General features: G+C 41.7%; 1 protein-coding gene across 2 annotated transcripts in view; it reads left to right on the top strand.

Annotated features, from left to right (window-relative positions):
- Positions 1-15,309, top strand: part of erbb4b (erb-b2 receptor tyrosine kinase 4b) — a 476,882-nt gene extending 461,573 nt beyond the window's left edge. For both annotated transcript variants that reach the window (XM_033616755.2, XM_078174431.1), the window contains exons 23-28: positions 293-439; positions 4,384-4,481; positions 4,826-4,996; positions 10,972-11,221; positions 12,335-12,463; positions 13,319-15,309. In XM_033616755.2, the coding sequence (XP_033472646.2) occupies positions 293-439; positions 4,384-4,481; positions 4,826-4,996; positions 10,972-11,221; positions 12,335-12,463; positions 13,319-13,998 (1,475 nt within the window). In that variant the 3' untranslated portion in view covers positions 13,999-15,309. The remainder of the gene's footprint in view (positions 1-292; positions 440-4,383; positions 4,482-4,825; positions 4,997-10,971; positions 11,222-12,334; positions 12,464-13,318) is intronic.
- Positions 15,310-15,967: the final 658 nt, after the last annotated feature.

Below are 15,967 nucleotides of genomic sequence, written 5' to 3'. Positions count from 1 at the left end.
ATTATTTCACTTCCTCCTCTTCCCATCTCTTTACTTGTGTCTACTCTTGCTGTATAACCCTGTCTTCTCGACTCTTTAATCTTCCCTACTCTTTACCCCACTGCACTCACTCATTTCTTCACATCTCGACTCTACTTATCTTAACTACACATGTTCTTTTCTGTATGAACATATTTTTTCTTTCGGCTCTATGTTGCTGCTCTCTCCTCTTTTGTTCTCTTATATTTACATCGCATCCTTTCTTTTTTCTTTTCTGTCTCTCTTCTTCCTTGCCTCTTCTTTTTCTTTTTAGGGGTAACCATCTGGGAGGTGATGACCTTTGGAGGGAAGCCGTACGATGGCATTTCCACCAGAGATATCCCAGACCTGCTTGAGAAAGGAGAGCGTCTTCCTCAGCCGCCCATCTGCACCATTGACGTCTACATGGTCATGGTCAAATGTAAGTGGAGGGGTGGGCTAAATACCAGAAACTCCTCACAATATTTTATATTCAAATACAACACAACCACAAACCACAGCCTCAGAAAGTAAGTCAACATTTTTTTTCCTGTTTTACAATATAAGCTACAAAAATATATTTGCTGCAGAGCTCCTGTAGAGGATTAGAGTATATTGCACATGAGTTCCTGTTTCTGTTTCCATCCACAGTATTTCAAACAACTAGAAAATCCAATGGATTTTTAAGGGTGAAGAGGGGGCCAACCGGTTTTTAGTTGAAGCAGGCAAAAATAATTACACTGTTATTGAGTGATTTTTAAAATGCCACAACAGCTGTTTTGTACAAGAGGGTCTCGGCGGTGTCAAAGATGAAGTTTTTAAAGCTGAAATATTGCTATTCTAGAATTCAACCCAGCTGTTATTTTTTTCAGTTCATCTTTTCAATTGAGAGTTTGAAACACCTCTCCGATGGCAATAACAGGGACAAATCCTTAAAGGAGCTATATAAGACATACAGAACATTATTATAGCAGCAAATAACTATTTGCTTTGTAAAGATATAGTAGAATAATGGAGCCCTGAGCAGAGAATGAAGTCATGCTACCTTTGTGTGTTGTAATTCAGGCTACTCTGTTTTTTGTTGTGGTAGCCCAGTCCAGTCATTTTACATTTCTGCAACCACAATTACATTTTCACATTTCAAACGTATCATAATCGTTTCTAAATTGAGAGGGGGAGGCGATGGTGGATGTATGACACCTAAGCAAGACGCCTGCCAGGCTGCAGAGCATTGCAGACTACTGTTCAACACCAGCAAGCAACAAAAAGAGTTGTATTTGCTGAGTCATTGGTGGGTTTACATCTGCTTTTAGGCTCTAATTGTGGGTGCTTTTATGGGTGCTTTGTAGCATCCCCTCTGTGGGGATAGTAGCATGAAAAGCCTCATGTTTTACCAATACATCTCTGCTTTTCCTGCCAGGATTTTGCTTCTCAAAGAGGGTATTTTAAGCCAAAACATGGTCTTTTCCTATCTATGACCAAGTACATTTTGTGCCTTAAAGCTACTCTTACTTTTGTTGCATTTCACACAGCACTTAGAAAAAATTTGAACATCCACAACTCCCGCCTCCCTCCAAAGTCCCATCCCCCTCCTCCTGCAACTCCACCTCCCTCCAAAGGCCTACTCCCCCCTCCTCCATTACGTCCTCATTACGTCTATGATAGACGTAGGCGTTGGCAACGTAACGTTAGATACACCGAAGAGGACAGCGAGTGTAACGTTACAACCAAGACAGTCAAACGCAACCCCGGAGTTATAAAACTCAACCAGAGTCACTGATGACTGATGAGTTTTAGAATAAGGTTACAGTGCTAACGTAAGATAGCAGCGATAACGTTACTAGTAAGTGGAAACGCACAAGGAAGATGACGTTAATGTTTCAGAGGCTACGCTACAGTAGACTAATGTTAGCCATTAGCAACTGGATGCTGTGTTGTCATATATAACGTTATAGTCTATGTTACATTAGTGGCAAACTAAAAATATCTGTCCAGCAGAAACTCTGCGACCATCTCGTCCCTTTTTAGCTCAGCATGAAGCTGCATCAGTCTTCGCCATCACTCGAAAGCAGAGCTGATGTTGACCAGAGTTTTGGCTCTTGCAGCATCAAGTTCTCTCTTAGTGTTAGCTTTTTCTGCAATATTCTTTCTTTTGCCAACTGATTTCCCTGTTGGAGCAGCTGGAGGTGGAAGCGGTGGTCTGCATTTGAAGCCAGAAAAGTTTATATCCACAAACTTCCCTGATACTAGTTATATTGCGAGCGGTTACTCTAGTCGGAGGCTTCCACGAGCAGAAGACAGACAGGACGCTCGGCCAATCATTGCATTCAGTCCGAATGCAATGATTGGTTGGAGTTTTCTTAGAACCATATGAGAATGGTATAATTATGAATTTTTATCTCTGGTGGAATTCGATTACATTTTAGTGTGCCATCAGCTTATTAATAGCATTTTAACCTAAACAAAGAAAAGCGTAAAATTTCCAGTAAGGTAAGTGTGGCTTTAACATAACCACAGTGTTGTGAAAATGAAAAGTTTTAATGCCGACATTCTTCTGGCAATTGGGTTGGATAGCCGATCCCGCGGTGCATGCCTGTTAGTGTATGTGAGTCCCTGTGTGTGTATCAGGCTGGCTGGGTAAACGCTGTTGCTCTGCACTGCGCCCACACGGCAGTTAGCACCGATAATGCTACCTCAACCCACTGTGGCGTCACAGAAGCATAGTGCCCACCCTCCAGTTTCCCCAAGGTAGCAATGTCAGCTCTGTCAGCACTGTTGCCATTGTTAGAGCAGTGTGCAGACGGCCTAACTCAGACTCTAAGTCATAGCTATGCTCTGAAAGATGTATACTGCTTCATGCAGCGTGTACAGTTTTATAGTAGAAGATGAATTACAGTAGGCACTCATTTTTTCTACCTGGCTTTGATCCCCACCACCACCACTCTGGCCTCATTGGTCGGTCACTGCTGTCACGGTGTCAGGCACCTGGGTGCAGGTGGTGTTGTAACCTCTGGCCATTACTGCCAGCACATAGGCTTGGTGCCAACGCCACCCCAGTCTTGTCCTCTCGTCTCCAAGCTGCAGCCTCTGGCCCTCACTGTCACCTTGGCTCCTACTGACACCCTGAACCTGCGCCAACCTGGCAGCAGATACACACAGCAGGGGCAGGTCACTGTCACCTGACTGTTATCAGCCTTTCTTTTTGCACCACTTTACATGTAGAACTCATACAAATACACAGACGCACACTGCACCACACACATGTGGAGGAAATGCACTTCTTGATATTCAGGAGCTTTACTGGCATGAAACTAGGTGCCGAGATAAAAGACTATCATTTCTACATATCTTTATCTTGTATCTGTATGTGTTTACTCGTGTGTAAAGCCACCTCTCTCTGTCTTTCGATCTCTATCTCTTATTTCTCCGGATACCTAGACGGGCTCTACTCTGGGCCAGATCACATGATTGCTTTGGCATCATACCCATGTGTTCACAGAGAAATTGGCAGAAGAGCACATTACTCCATATGGCCATTCTAGTGATGAAACAGTGCTTATCTTTAGATTGGAAAAAGTGATTACAGTGAAAAAAGAGAACTTCATTAAAAATTCTGTAATTGTTCATTATGGAACAAATAAGAAAGTTTTATATAATTGAAAACAGTTTGAATGGAAAATGTTTTGAGACCTTTAGAAGTGGGGAAATATATTTTCTGTGTTTGCTGGTGTTTGATGACAGTGCGCTGATAGGTTACTATAGGTCAGGTCATTCTTTACTGTTGTGATCCCAGGTGATATAGACACACATATTGCTACTATTTATCACATATTATTTTTCACAGGAGGAATACTAATCTGACTAAGCAGGTAGAGTTCTTACATATGAGACGTTTTTATGCTGGATGACAGTCATCCATACTGCCGCCACATGTGCATGTACTTAACATAAAAAATGTATGTAATTTAGGGCTCAAAGGATTCCTATCAAAGTAAAATCATTATGAATACAGCACAGAAAGGAACATGGCATACATTTTTGACGCGGTCTGTGTAGACACCCGCAGAACCATCGACAGCAAAGTGTGAAGAATACAGAAATGCTCTGCTTGATCGCCACTGACATGTACAATACATGCTGCACCTTTCCTCCCACTTAGATGCAGTTGAGTTCAGAGGGAGTCAGGAAATAAAGTGATCTTGATAGGTGTAGATGAGGCTTTTGCTTACTACAGAGAATAACATGCTGGGGGAAAACTTGCACAGTAATAGGGTCAAATTTCAAGTCAAGGGCCTTTGGCAAGCAACCATGGGTTTAAACATCAGTATCTTTATATGTATTTAGAAGTTCGTATTGGTCAGACGCTAACACAAACACATTTTTCAGGCTGGATGATAGATGCAGACAGTCGGCCCAAGTTCAAAGAGCTGGCAGCAGAGTTCACTCGGATGGCGCGTGATCCCCAGAGATACCTTGTCATCCAGGTAGGTAAATCTTTGTGATGTACCGATAAGATCTGGATTACGTGACATTACAGAATTTAGGTCATTAATAGATGACATCAACATCAGTTACAAATTCAGATGTTCTCTTTCCTTATTCCATTGATAGAAAACACACTGACCACTCAATACGTTGCTTGCGTGTTGTAGCTTAAAATTATTGTGCTAGGCTTTAATTAGTCAACAAATACAGTGAAATTAAACCTACATCATTAGCACACGTCAAATAATTATTTCTTTATTTTTATATTATTTCTTCAATAATACTGACAAATACTAATTACTGAACACACACGTGCTTTGTATCCACATATGACTTTAATCAGGGTGACGACCGCATGAAGCTGCCCAGCCCCAACGACAGCAAGTTCTTCCAGAGCCTCCTGGATGAGGAGGAGCTGGAGGACCTGATGGATGCTGAAGAGTACCTGGTGCCCCACTCCTTCAACATTCCACCACTGGCATATACTCCTCGCACGCACATGGACTCCAACAAGGTATTTACTTTTAAGAATCTCCAAACACTTTAAAGGATAGGTTCACTGTTTTCTAAGGATGCTTTCACACTTTGTCCTGCTTCAACTGAACTCAAGTTTGTTTGCCCCAAAGTGTGGTTCCTTTGGGCATGTGTGAACACGGCAATTACACTCGGGTATTCAGCAAAACAACCAGACAAAGACCTTCTTGAAGAGGTCTGGTTACAAACAAACTGCAGTGTGGTTTGTTTGTGGTGAGAATGTGATCCGACCTCTATCCGATCCAACTGCAGTTGCATTACGCATTGTTTGGGTTAAACAAGCATGAGCATGTTACAGTCCTGGAGGATTATTAATGTGCACCTCCTCCTGTACTGCCTAAATATGCACATACGACCATCCAATACATCAAAACATGGTTTGCCCAAAATGAACAATGCAAGCAATATAGTACACGATGACCAGCACTAAAATCAACCTGCGTAGTTGTCCCTCCATTGTGACATTAGAAAATGTCGCATTTATCTTACAACTGTACTGTTCTTCAACGCTTTGTTTACTTCCTGGATTTTTTTACCGCGTGAAAATTCCGGCCAATCAAGTGCAGCTTTCTCATGCTAGCATTTCATCTGGTTCGCTTGTAAATGCTGCTGTGAGAACACGAACCAACTCTGGGCAATTATGCAGCATTGTAACAAAATTAGTCCCTGATTCGGAGGAAAGCAAGACAACTCTAGTTGTGTGTCTCAAATCGTATACTTCTATGTAGTATACTGTGTGCACTATGTACTCATTGGCGTAGTGCGCAAATTTCGACAGGGTAGCGTTGTCTCAAACCAAACATGGCTGTTGTGCACTCACCGGAAATGAAGGCTGCAAATTAGCTTGTTAGCAAACTAGCATTAGCATTCGCGTTATTGTTCGCGGTACCAAATCATTACAGACTGCTAAATTAACCCAATAAACACACTGCTGGCTAATACCCGACAACAGTATAGTGGTGCTTAGTACAAAAAACACATGTATTTGTACAATGCAGCGACGTTCATGGTCGCACAGTCCTCGGTCGCTATTTCCAGTTTGAAAAGTGGTCCCTCCCCTTCCGCTACGTAGCCAAGATGGCGACCATTGAGGGCAAGAAGTGTCCATAGTTTTTGACCGTTTTGAGAGCACTATCCGGGTACTCATAGTGCACTGCATTTTTCCATACTTCTCAGTGTGAACGCACTCAAAATAGTAAGTGTCAAAATAGTAAGTGAAAGTACAGAAGTATGCGATTTGAGACACAGCTTAGGTCTGAAAGCACCCTAAGTTCATTGTAAAACAGCAGGCAGGTGTCCATATGTAACAGGTTTTGCTTGCTATGATCAGCCAATATGATCGGGAGGATCATACTGGCCAATAGAAAATCCCTTCCAAAGGCACTTGTAATGTAAATGATGGTGTACAAAATCCACAGTTTTTGACCTTTGCAGTGTTGTTTCTTAAATAGCGATGATGTGAAGGTGATGAAGAAGTCTCCGATGACACCATCTTGCTTGCATAAAGAAAGGTTTATTACAAGAAGTACAGCATCTATCAAGCATCTAGAATGCTTGAGAGAGAGTTTGAAGCCAATATGAACTGCTCTGAATAACGCTCAATTTAAAGCTCAATTTACCCTGCATATATAGGTCGGTTGTTTTGATGAACTTTGAGACAAAATGTGACAAGTGACAGAGAGACAATCTAGATGGAATCCAACCTTTCATCTTACTTATCTATCCTTGACCTGAGCCATAATAAAATCTTGACCTGGGCCCCTAACTGATCATATAAGACCCCGGTCATCACATAACATGTGGCACGTCAGATACTACAGCAGAAATGTCTGCAAAACTTTAATCAGGAAGAACAGCCATATCTTTGACTTACTTCTTACACTTGAACTAGATATTCATGGTCTGGTGGTGATAAGTTTTAATGTCTCAATTCACAGATACTGCATTGTTTGCGTCTGCATTGTTAAAGTTTGTAAAAGTTCATCTCTGTTTCTTGCTTCAAGGACTTCTTTGGCTTAGTTTTGCAACATAGGTGATATGTTAAATTGTTTTAATGATTTGTGTTCCTGAACCTCAGAAGATCCTGTCTAAATAAAAGCATTCACTGAAAAGACCCAGCCATAAAGAGCTGTAAAATACTACTGTAAGTAACTCTTTATTCTCTTTTAACAACTAGACAAGCCTAGTTTTTCAGGACCTTGAATCAGCTTGCAGAAACTTGAGTGTTTTTTATGCCAACATGGCGCCTACCCTCTATAGTGCGATTGCATTGCTTCTAACACATGGGCTGAGTGAAATTTTGACAAACAAGAGTGAGCTATGCCTTAGTGCTGGGATACATGCTGCCCTCAGATCCATTGTTTTCGATGCCAACGCCATTGGGCACACAAGTGTTTGCAGGCGCTTGTTTTTCAGGGTGCGACTGTTGCGCCCGGAGATAGTTCAACTTTTGGAATGTAGCCGCATGCCATCTGACAAGGAACGATCACTTACAGCCAATTAATAACTTCTCTTTCTTTGTGAATATCAGTCTGTGGTAAATTTGGAGAAGAAGTTGATCATGTTAGTGCAGGGTTACAAGAACTTTTACTACCATTTCAACTCCATGGGCGACATTTTAGGCCTTATACACAATACAAAACAACGCCTAGAAGAATATCAGGTCAGAACTCAGGATCATTGGTATGTAGGCTATGATACAGTGCTGGTGATTGCCACTTAGACACCTCAGATGCAATCTACATCCACGCCCTTGAAAGTTGGCACAGAGTAGGCACAAGAGTAGCACCCAGTGCCTAACCTTGCGTTTTTCAGGTGGTCAAAGATGCGGCATGTGTCCTGGCCCTAATACATAAATGCCATCACAGGGTTTCCCACACTTTCATTTCTTTGTGGCGTCCTAGAACAATATCAGCATCTGGCGCTACATAAGGGTTTTCTACTTTTGGAGCAGGACTTATATTTATACCATTTTGTTGTACACTGGAACACACTCTCCAAGTGCAGAGTGCACTCTGGGCACAGGCAGAGCAGCAGAACGCGTCGTGACAGTAAAACTTAAAGGTTCATTGCACTGGTTCTGAAAGTTTGCTTTCACTAGCCTCTGTCACAACTGTTCCTCTTGTCCATGGATCTGCTCTGATCAGCTTTGATCAGATTGACTGATCTGTTATCAACTTCTATTACTCAAACTCCAAGTAGCGCTGCTGAAAGTTTGCTAACTTATCTCATCATAATGAAATGTATAATTAAACCATTCTGTGAGTAAAAACACAGACAGACATGTTTCTCTTATTTTGCACAAAGGCTGTTTAGAAGTTTCAATCCTTACAGAAACTGAAGTCCTTGCATTATCTAATATTTGACTTGGTTCTTAGCATGTTTTTCCCTTTAGAATAAATTAGAATTAAGTTGCCTGTCTTTTCATTTCTTATGGACTTTTCCTTTCCCCCATTTCTTTTTGAGCGTAGCAGCAGGGTGACTGGCATTAAACCATGATGGAAAAGGAGAAGCTATAAAGTCAAAGTAGTCATTCAGATCATTTAGATGGTGTCTAAAGTGATGGTGGAATGAATTTTCTCAGCGTGTGCTGCAGGATTTTCCTGTTTAAGCACAAAAGATTGAGATCTTAAAACAGAACTCACACAGCTTTCTCAGCTCCACTCTCATCTCCCTCCTTTTTTCCTCTGTTTTCCTTGGTCTTTCTCCATTGTGACACTATGGTAATTGCCTTCTTCAAAATTGGGGTTTACAGCCAGATTCTCTCAGTTCTTCAACTGTTCAACTGTTCAAATGTTCACCGTCTATCTTTGGACTTAAATCTATCACAAAACCAGTCACACAGCCAGGCAACTCAGCCATTTTGTATTCCAATATCCCCCTGTGTTTGTGTCAGGATAAAAACGCCTGCCGAATGCCAATGAGAGACATGACTCCTTTTCCAGCTCTGCTTGGTGCATCTCAGGCAATGACACATTATTTATTTGCATATTTGTAAAGTTATCCGCCACTGTTTTTGGGCTTTCTTATTGGGGCTGATAATGAATTAATGTGATTAATTTCACGAAGTTACATTCATCCACATAAATCATGTCGATGACTGTAATGAGCTCAATTATTGTAGCCAACGCAATGCAGTATTTGCAAATAAATATAATCTGTACTAGCATGGCTGAAAGAGCTTTTCCTTTATTCACTCTCTCTCACAGACACACACACATATTGTTTTCACCATACTTAACAGTCATTATTAATATGCATCCTCATGTTAGTTTAGAATTAGAGGTTTATTAATGACCAAAACACATACCCATCACCACAAGCTCCCTCTGTTTTTCACAGAGAATCATTTGAATGGGACGCTTTACTTGACTCACCTAAATATTCAGGTGTGATGCTTTACCTTCCCCCAATTCACCCTGTTTCCACAATGGAATAATTTAGTCCATGATGGGCTCCATGGCCAAGACGTTGAAAAAATAATGTGACTGCGACCTTGACGGTTCACTTTAATAACCTCAAACATTACTTCAAGAAATTGTACTTTTGTGTTGAGGCTAGCGACGGCATTTCCTGTTAGAATACTGAGACAAGAGAGGAGGATGTAGGAGGAGGTGTAAATGAGGACTGATAGAGGGTGATTTAGACGATGTAGTTACAGGGGAATGAAAACACAGCGTGAGTTCTGGAGCTCCGATTTAATACCTCCAGGCTTTAAGTACAGACCACTACATGAGAAAGGAAGGAAGAATCCAAGGGTGATGGATAGACAATGATGCAGTTAACCACAGAAAATCAAACGCAACAAAGTCCCTTTAAATGTATTCATATTTTTAGGTCTTTAATGCTTTATTTTCATACTATTGCATCACGTAGCATAACACTATAGGTTTGACCAGGATGTGCTATTAGTCAAATTTTGCTTTGAAGCTGTAATGTTCTGATACTCTGTGCTGATATTTTATCAAATGTTATAATTTTAGTGCCAAAAACACTCCATAAACTAAAAATAATCCGCATTTCTCTTAATACAGGCCTGAGGCATCACTTTCTTGTGGTGTACCGAATGCCAAGAGTCACAAATAATTAAGGGACTTGATAAATAAACGAGTACAAATGCTAAGATTTGAACCCCCACCTTAATTTACAGACCAGAAAACTCTTGTGTTTAAGGAAAAATAAGTGCAACATGGGAAAAAAACAGATTTTCTTTCTCATTAGTATCATTACAGACTGCTCAGAGACCACGCAAAGGGAAGTGAGCGAGGGAATGTGAAGCAGAAAACAAACTTCTTGCCGGATTCCTGGGAAAAAAGATAAATCAGAATAAAGCACCCAGTGAGGTTTTAAAAAAGACCCTTTTTTGTTATGAGTGTGTAGACACAAATGCACACAGCAGGGCAGGGCTGATATGGCTACTTTAAGACTTTGCTGCATGGAGCCTTTTAATTAAAATCCTTTTAATTAAATTGTCCTTGGCAGTCATGCTGCCATATCATTGTTTGGCACTGCTGTTTGTCTCCCCTGCCTGTCACATTTAAATATTACAGATGAACAATGGTACAAAGAACTTGCCCATTTTTTGGACTTCATGCACAAATACATTTCATAACTCACACTGTTTTTATATGCTACTCACTACGTGCGTAGTTTATTGTTGTATATTGTGTGTTTTTTTTTAATATATTTCATACTTCACTAATAAATCAAATCTCCTGCTTCCAGAAGTAGCTCAAAGACCAAAGACTGGAAAACACACGATTTATTCCCACACTTGAAAAATAAGATGAGCTTCAATATCGTATAGAAGAGCAATAAAAGTTTTGCCATAACTCCCCCTATTGTATTTGTCTCAGGGTTTGCTTTGTCTTGGTGAAATTATATTCTTATAACTGTGTCTGACATCGATGTTCCTCTGTTCTCACTTAACCCTTATCCTCTTCATCCTCTGTGCAGAACCAGTATGGCTACCAGGACCCCAGTTTTAGCATGGAGGACATGCTGGCCACTCTTCCCAGAGTGGTGTCTGTTCCACCTGTGTCTGGAGGCTGCCTCCCACCACAGGACCTGTCCTCAGGGAGCCAGATTGCTGGTGGATTTGGCCGTGGCAACCAGGATGACCCTCGGTGCAATGGAACCCTGAGGAAGCAGGCCTCCCCAAGGTCAAGTACCCTCGGGCCTGGCTCGGCTCTCGCTGCAGGACAAGGTAGAGCAAAGTTTGTCCAAAAGCTGAAGAAACTGAGGGGAATAGCAATCACTTCACTGAGCGTGTGTGTGTGTGTGTGTGTGTGTGTAAGAGAGAGAGAGAGAGAGCAGGTGAGCCGAAGACTGTGAGATTGATGGATATTGCAGTAACAGGGTCTGTAAAACTAAGACATCAGTTAAGTTAGCTGTTAAAAATGTCTTTCCATACATTTAATGGACAGTTTAGAGTATGAATGTGCATTTTAGACATTTGACAAAAGTGTGTATGTTGAGATTTCTTCGTATAGTCTTATAGGGTTGATCGATATACGGCCAAAATCTTCTCTCACAGTAACATTATATTTAACAATACAGTAATGATTCCAATTAAGAAATGGCTTTAAAAAAACTATACAGTACTTTATCTTGAAACTTCTTTACCTGAACCTAACTGCTGTTTCCTCATTGGTGTTGTACTTTGGCAATGGATGACTCACCGGTAGAGGATTTGGGAGGTGAGCACAAAAGGCTAAGTTCGTATCTAGCAGCTGTCTGGCAAAACTGAGCCACATATTACACCTCTTTCTCAGGCAACTGGAGAGAAGCAGCAGCAGTGGGTGCTTCTACTTTTATTGAGCTCCAGTGCAAGATTTTTGGGGCCCATCTTTGCCACCTTTGTAGATTTTTTTGGATGGGAAAAGAATAAACCAAGCTTTGAGTGAGCTGTATAAAAAAAATGTGCATCTCCTACTCTGCATTATTTGGAAAATAGTGATACGCTATGAGTGTGTTGTACTCTATTCAAGCACTGATAATGATCTATCTATTGTCAATAGAAAAAAGTGAAAATAAAATGCATCTCAGGTGACTAAAAACCTCAAATCCCCATAAAGATACAGAGTGCTTGACATGAATAGCCCTGAGAGTTTAGTCACAGGACAAAAAAGATAACACGAAAATGGCCCACATTGAAAATGCACAATGCTTCTTTACTGATGAAGAATGACTTGCAATAAAACAATGACATACTAAATACCACAAATCTGTATGCAGGGTCATCTTTTTATGAAGACATGGTTTGTAAAGTGCCAAATTCTAAATTTCTTTCCCACTTCCTGTCTTTTTGCTTTCCAAGGTGGAGGGGAGGACAGTAGTGGACAGCGTTACAGTGCTGACCCCACTGGTCTCTTAGCGGAACGAGGTGCAAAAGGAGACAAGGACCAGGATGGCTACATGACTGCCATGAGAGACAAGAACAGCTCAGGTAATTTCACAGTTTTGAGAGCTATTGACTCTGTCCATCAAGGTAGCAGATGTTTGGCTTGAGGGTAATAGCACTGAGTTAAGTATCTTGACAAAAAAAAAACAACAAAAGGCATGGCAATGCTGGTTCTGTTTAGCAGGGTTCCGCATTATGGATTACATCATTTCTGGGTGCTAGGCAATAACATTATAGCCCCAAAAGCCAATAGCCAGGACTGCAGTAAGCAATGGGAGGATATATTCATGATAATATCATGTATTTTCAGAAAATACAAAAAGTTAATTCGGCGCAGCCTGCAGCCTTATAGAGATAACATAATGTAAACAAAAGAACGTTAGCCTTGCTCTTTCCCGGCTAATGATAATTCATGTCATTGTAAAAAATGTGTCAGCAACCAACCTATCTGTCCTTTTTCAAAACTCTTCAATGTTACCACAGAAGTAATCTGACATGAGGCTAACTCCTTTTGATGATGGAGCTATACATTAGCTAGCCAGTTAGCTAGCATTTGCTGACATTAGGACTCTTAAGATGTGACTATATAAATTGTAAATATAAGTATGATGATGCCACATCTTCTAACTATCTTCAAATGTGGTTTTCTTTTCAACATAGACAAACCCAGCACATAGCAGGACAGGGTAAAGATGAAAGGTTCTGCTGAAGCTTGATCAACTGTTATTGGAGCAAATAGCAAAAAAAAAGGGACGGACTGTGGAAGGGCTAATTGCACTCTGATATATGATATGCTAACCCAAAGGCCACTGATGCAGACTTCTTAGTGGCTACAATAGCTGCAGCTTCAATGAGATGAAAAGATCTTAGCTAATCTTACTATTTCCTTTTTATTTCCAGACTATCTCAATCCAGTAGAGGAAAACCCATTCGCCGCACGTCGTAGGAATGGTGACGCCCACGCAGTGATTGATGGAGCAAGTTGCCACACCCTGCACATGGCTGGAGCTGCTGCTGCGCCCAAGGGCCAGTCCACCCACGGGGACGATGAGTATATCAACGAGCCACTGTACCTGAATACCTTCCTCAACCCTGGGGACAAGAACGGACTGGCCGGCGCAGTCTCCATCTCTGGCATCTCTGGCCCCGGGTCCTCTGCCGCCCAATCAGTATCGCAGACAGTCAACCCATCAACATCGAGCCACACGGTCTCATCCTCTGGATATGTGGTACCCCCTGGCCACCTCCCCCACCCATCTTATCCATCACACACCCTGCATCCGGGGCATTCAGGACACGCTCTGCACTCAGGCATCACCAGCAGCACCATCATGTTTGATAAGAAAGGCAAGAAGGCCACTTTTGACAATCCTGAATACTGGCAGCACAGTCTACCCCCGAAGTCCTCACTGCACAACCCTGAGTACCTGCAGGACTGCAGCACACGCTTCTTCTACCGGCAGAATGGACGCATTCGCCCTGCTGTCGCTGAAAACCAGGAGTACTTGTCCGAGGCTGCTATGAAAGCTGGCAATGTGTTGCCACCCCCTCCATACAGACAGAGGAACACTGTAGTGTAGTGACCCACCTGTAGCACAATGGAGGGATGAATAGAGGGATAGGGGTGGAGATAGATGGACGTTGAACTGTCCTCTTGTTTCCATGCAGTACTTCTCAACCTGGGTTCTCCTTGCACCCTTCCTGAACACGTCTCTCTGTTATGTCTGATTGCAAGTCTTTTAGTCTAAGGTTCTGTCTTTTCTCGACAGGACTACAATAACAGTCACTGATAGCCTCACTTGACATTCAAACCATCTTTTTTGCTCCACCCTTGGCCATGAAAGGAAGTAGACACATCTCTTCAAGGTTGGTTCTATTCTGGAGCACACTGTCCTGCCATCTTAAGTATCACAGAGGCACAAAAACAACACATTGAAAGAAACGAGATGTTTAATCAGAGAAAAAGGAGAAATAAACTGAGGTTAGTCCAAAGAGAGGATTATCGCCATGACCTTACATGTTTTTCTTTACACACGCATTAATTACCATGTCTTTTTAGCACATTTTCCACTCAGATAGATGCACACATCGTAGTATGCACACAGTGCTATTGCTGGTGTGCGATCTATCAAATGACACATGCACATGGAGTTGTGTCGTGACTCACCAGCAAACCTGCAGTCATGCCGAAGAGCCCAGATGTGGCTTGCATGCCTGTCCACACGCTTCTTTGACTTTTACATGTTGGTGCACCAGTAATGGAATTCAAACATTTATCACACGCAGCTCATATCATACCTAAAACATGTTAACATGCCTGCAGCCGTGACACACCAATAATATCTATACATTAATTCACAAGTAAATTCATGCACACTGACAGATAAGCTTGCCACCACTTGAAATATATTCTGGAGGAGAAGCTCAATTGACCTTGTGCTGGAAGACAGAGTGTTCCGATAATGGCAGTCAGTGTTGCAGTGCAGACAAAGGGTCACCGGGAAAGTAAATGTCACCGCAGTTTTATGGAAAGCTGTGATATCACCCAGCACCTGATGGAAAGCATTCGACAGATTATCGGCATGGCTAGGGTGGGATTTAAAAGGTTGATCGCTCAGAAGACGACCCTTAACTCCCCACGTCCCTCTTGTTCCACCTTCATCCACAACAATCCGGTCCGGAGAGCCAGGAAATCATTCATTCCAATATTACCTTCATAGGATCATGGTAAGCAGCGACGTGACTGACATAACAATGGTAACTGCAGTTCAAGGAGTAATATTTCAATGGAACTGGTGCTTGAGAATGGACTGATGTTTTAACAGGTAAAGACGCGTGATGATGGCGCATATAAATTGAACATGAGCAGAAAATAAACGATTTGAATCTGGATCAGAGCATAATTTTTGGTTTTTGTTGAGGGTTTTTTTTTTTTTGTCTTTTTAAGCATCAGGGATTTATTTACTTTGTCACTTTGTCTTACACCTACGTAAACAGCACAGACACCGAGCCACGAAAGAGCACTGTGGTTTTGGCAAAGAGGCTAACCCTGCAGAGCTGTAAATAAGCCAATTATGTGTCATTACCAGACAGATACAATCCCGGAAAAGGGCTCTGTGGACCGAGCTGTGTCTGGAAGTGCATCAAAAGACGGGGATAAAAGTTTTTTTTGCTGTTGTTTTTTTCTTTTGCAGCTCTCTGTGTTCATACTATTGTATGTCATTAAAACAGAAAATTTAGTTTGACCAGGTAGTCACGACTACAGGGCCTCGCTGTCTCTTAAGGTGGAACAGTAGGAGAGACTGTCAGAACTGTCTAAGGAGGCCTCCTCCACATTTTTACCATGGAGCACTATGAGAAAACAGGACACTTTCTTTTCTATTGGTATTTGACATTATTGGTGAGACATTATAGGTTATCACTGAATCCACTGATGGCTAGCTTTCTGTACTCATACAATACTGCCAGATGCCACAGTAAACTCTGATGGAGACCACGAGCATCTGTCGTCAAATGACTTTGAAGCCTAATTTAGGCTGGGGTTGATAA

The sequence above is a fragment of the Epinephelus lanceolatus genome, chromosome 14 (assembly GCF_041903045.1).
Source record: "Epinephelus lanceolatus isolate andai-2023 chromosome 14, ASM4190304v1, whole genome shotgun sequence".
Lineage (NCBI taxonomy): Eukaryota > Metazoa > Chordata > Actinopteri > Perciformes > Serranidae > Epinephelus > Epinephelus lanceolatus.
Note: the sequence above shows the minus strand (reverse complement) of the source record. Positions and strands in the feature narration are given on the sequence as shown.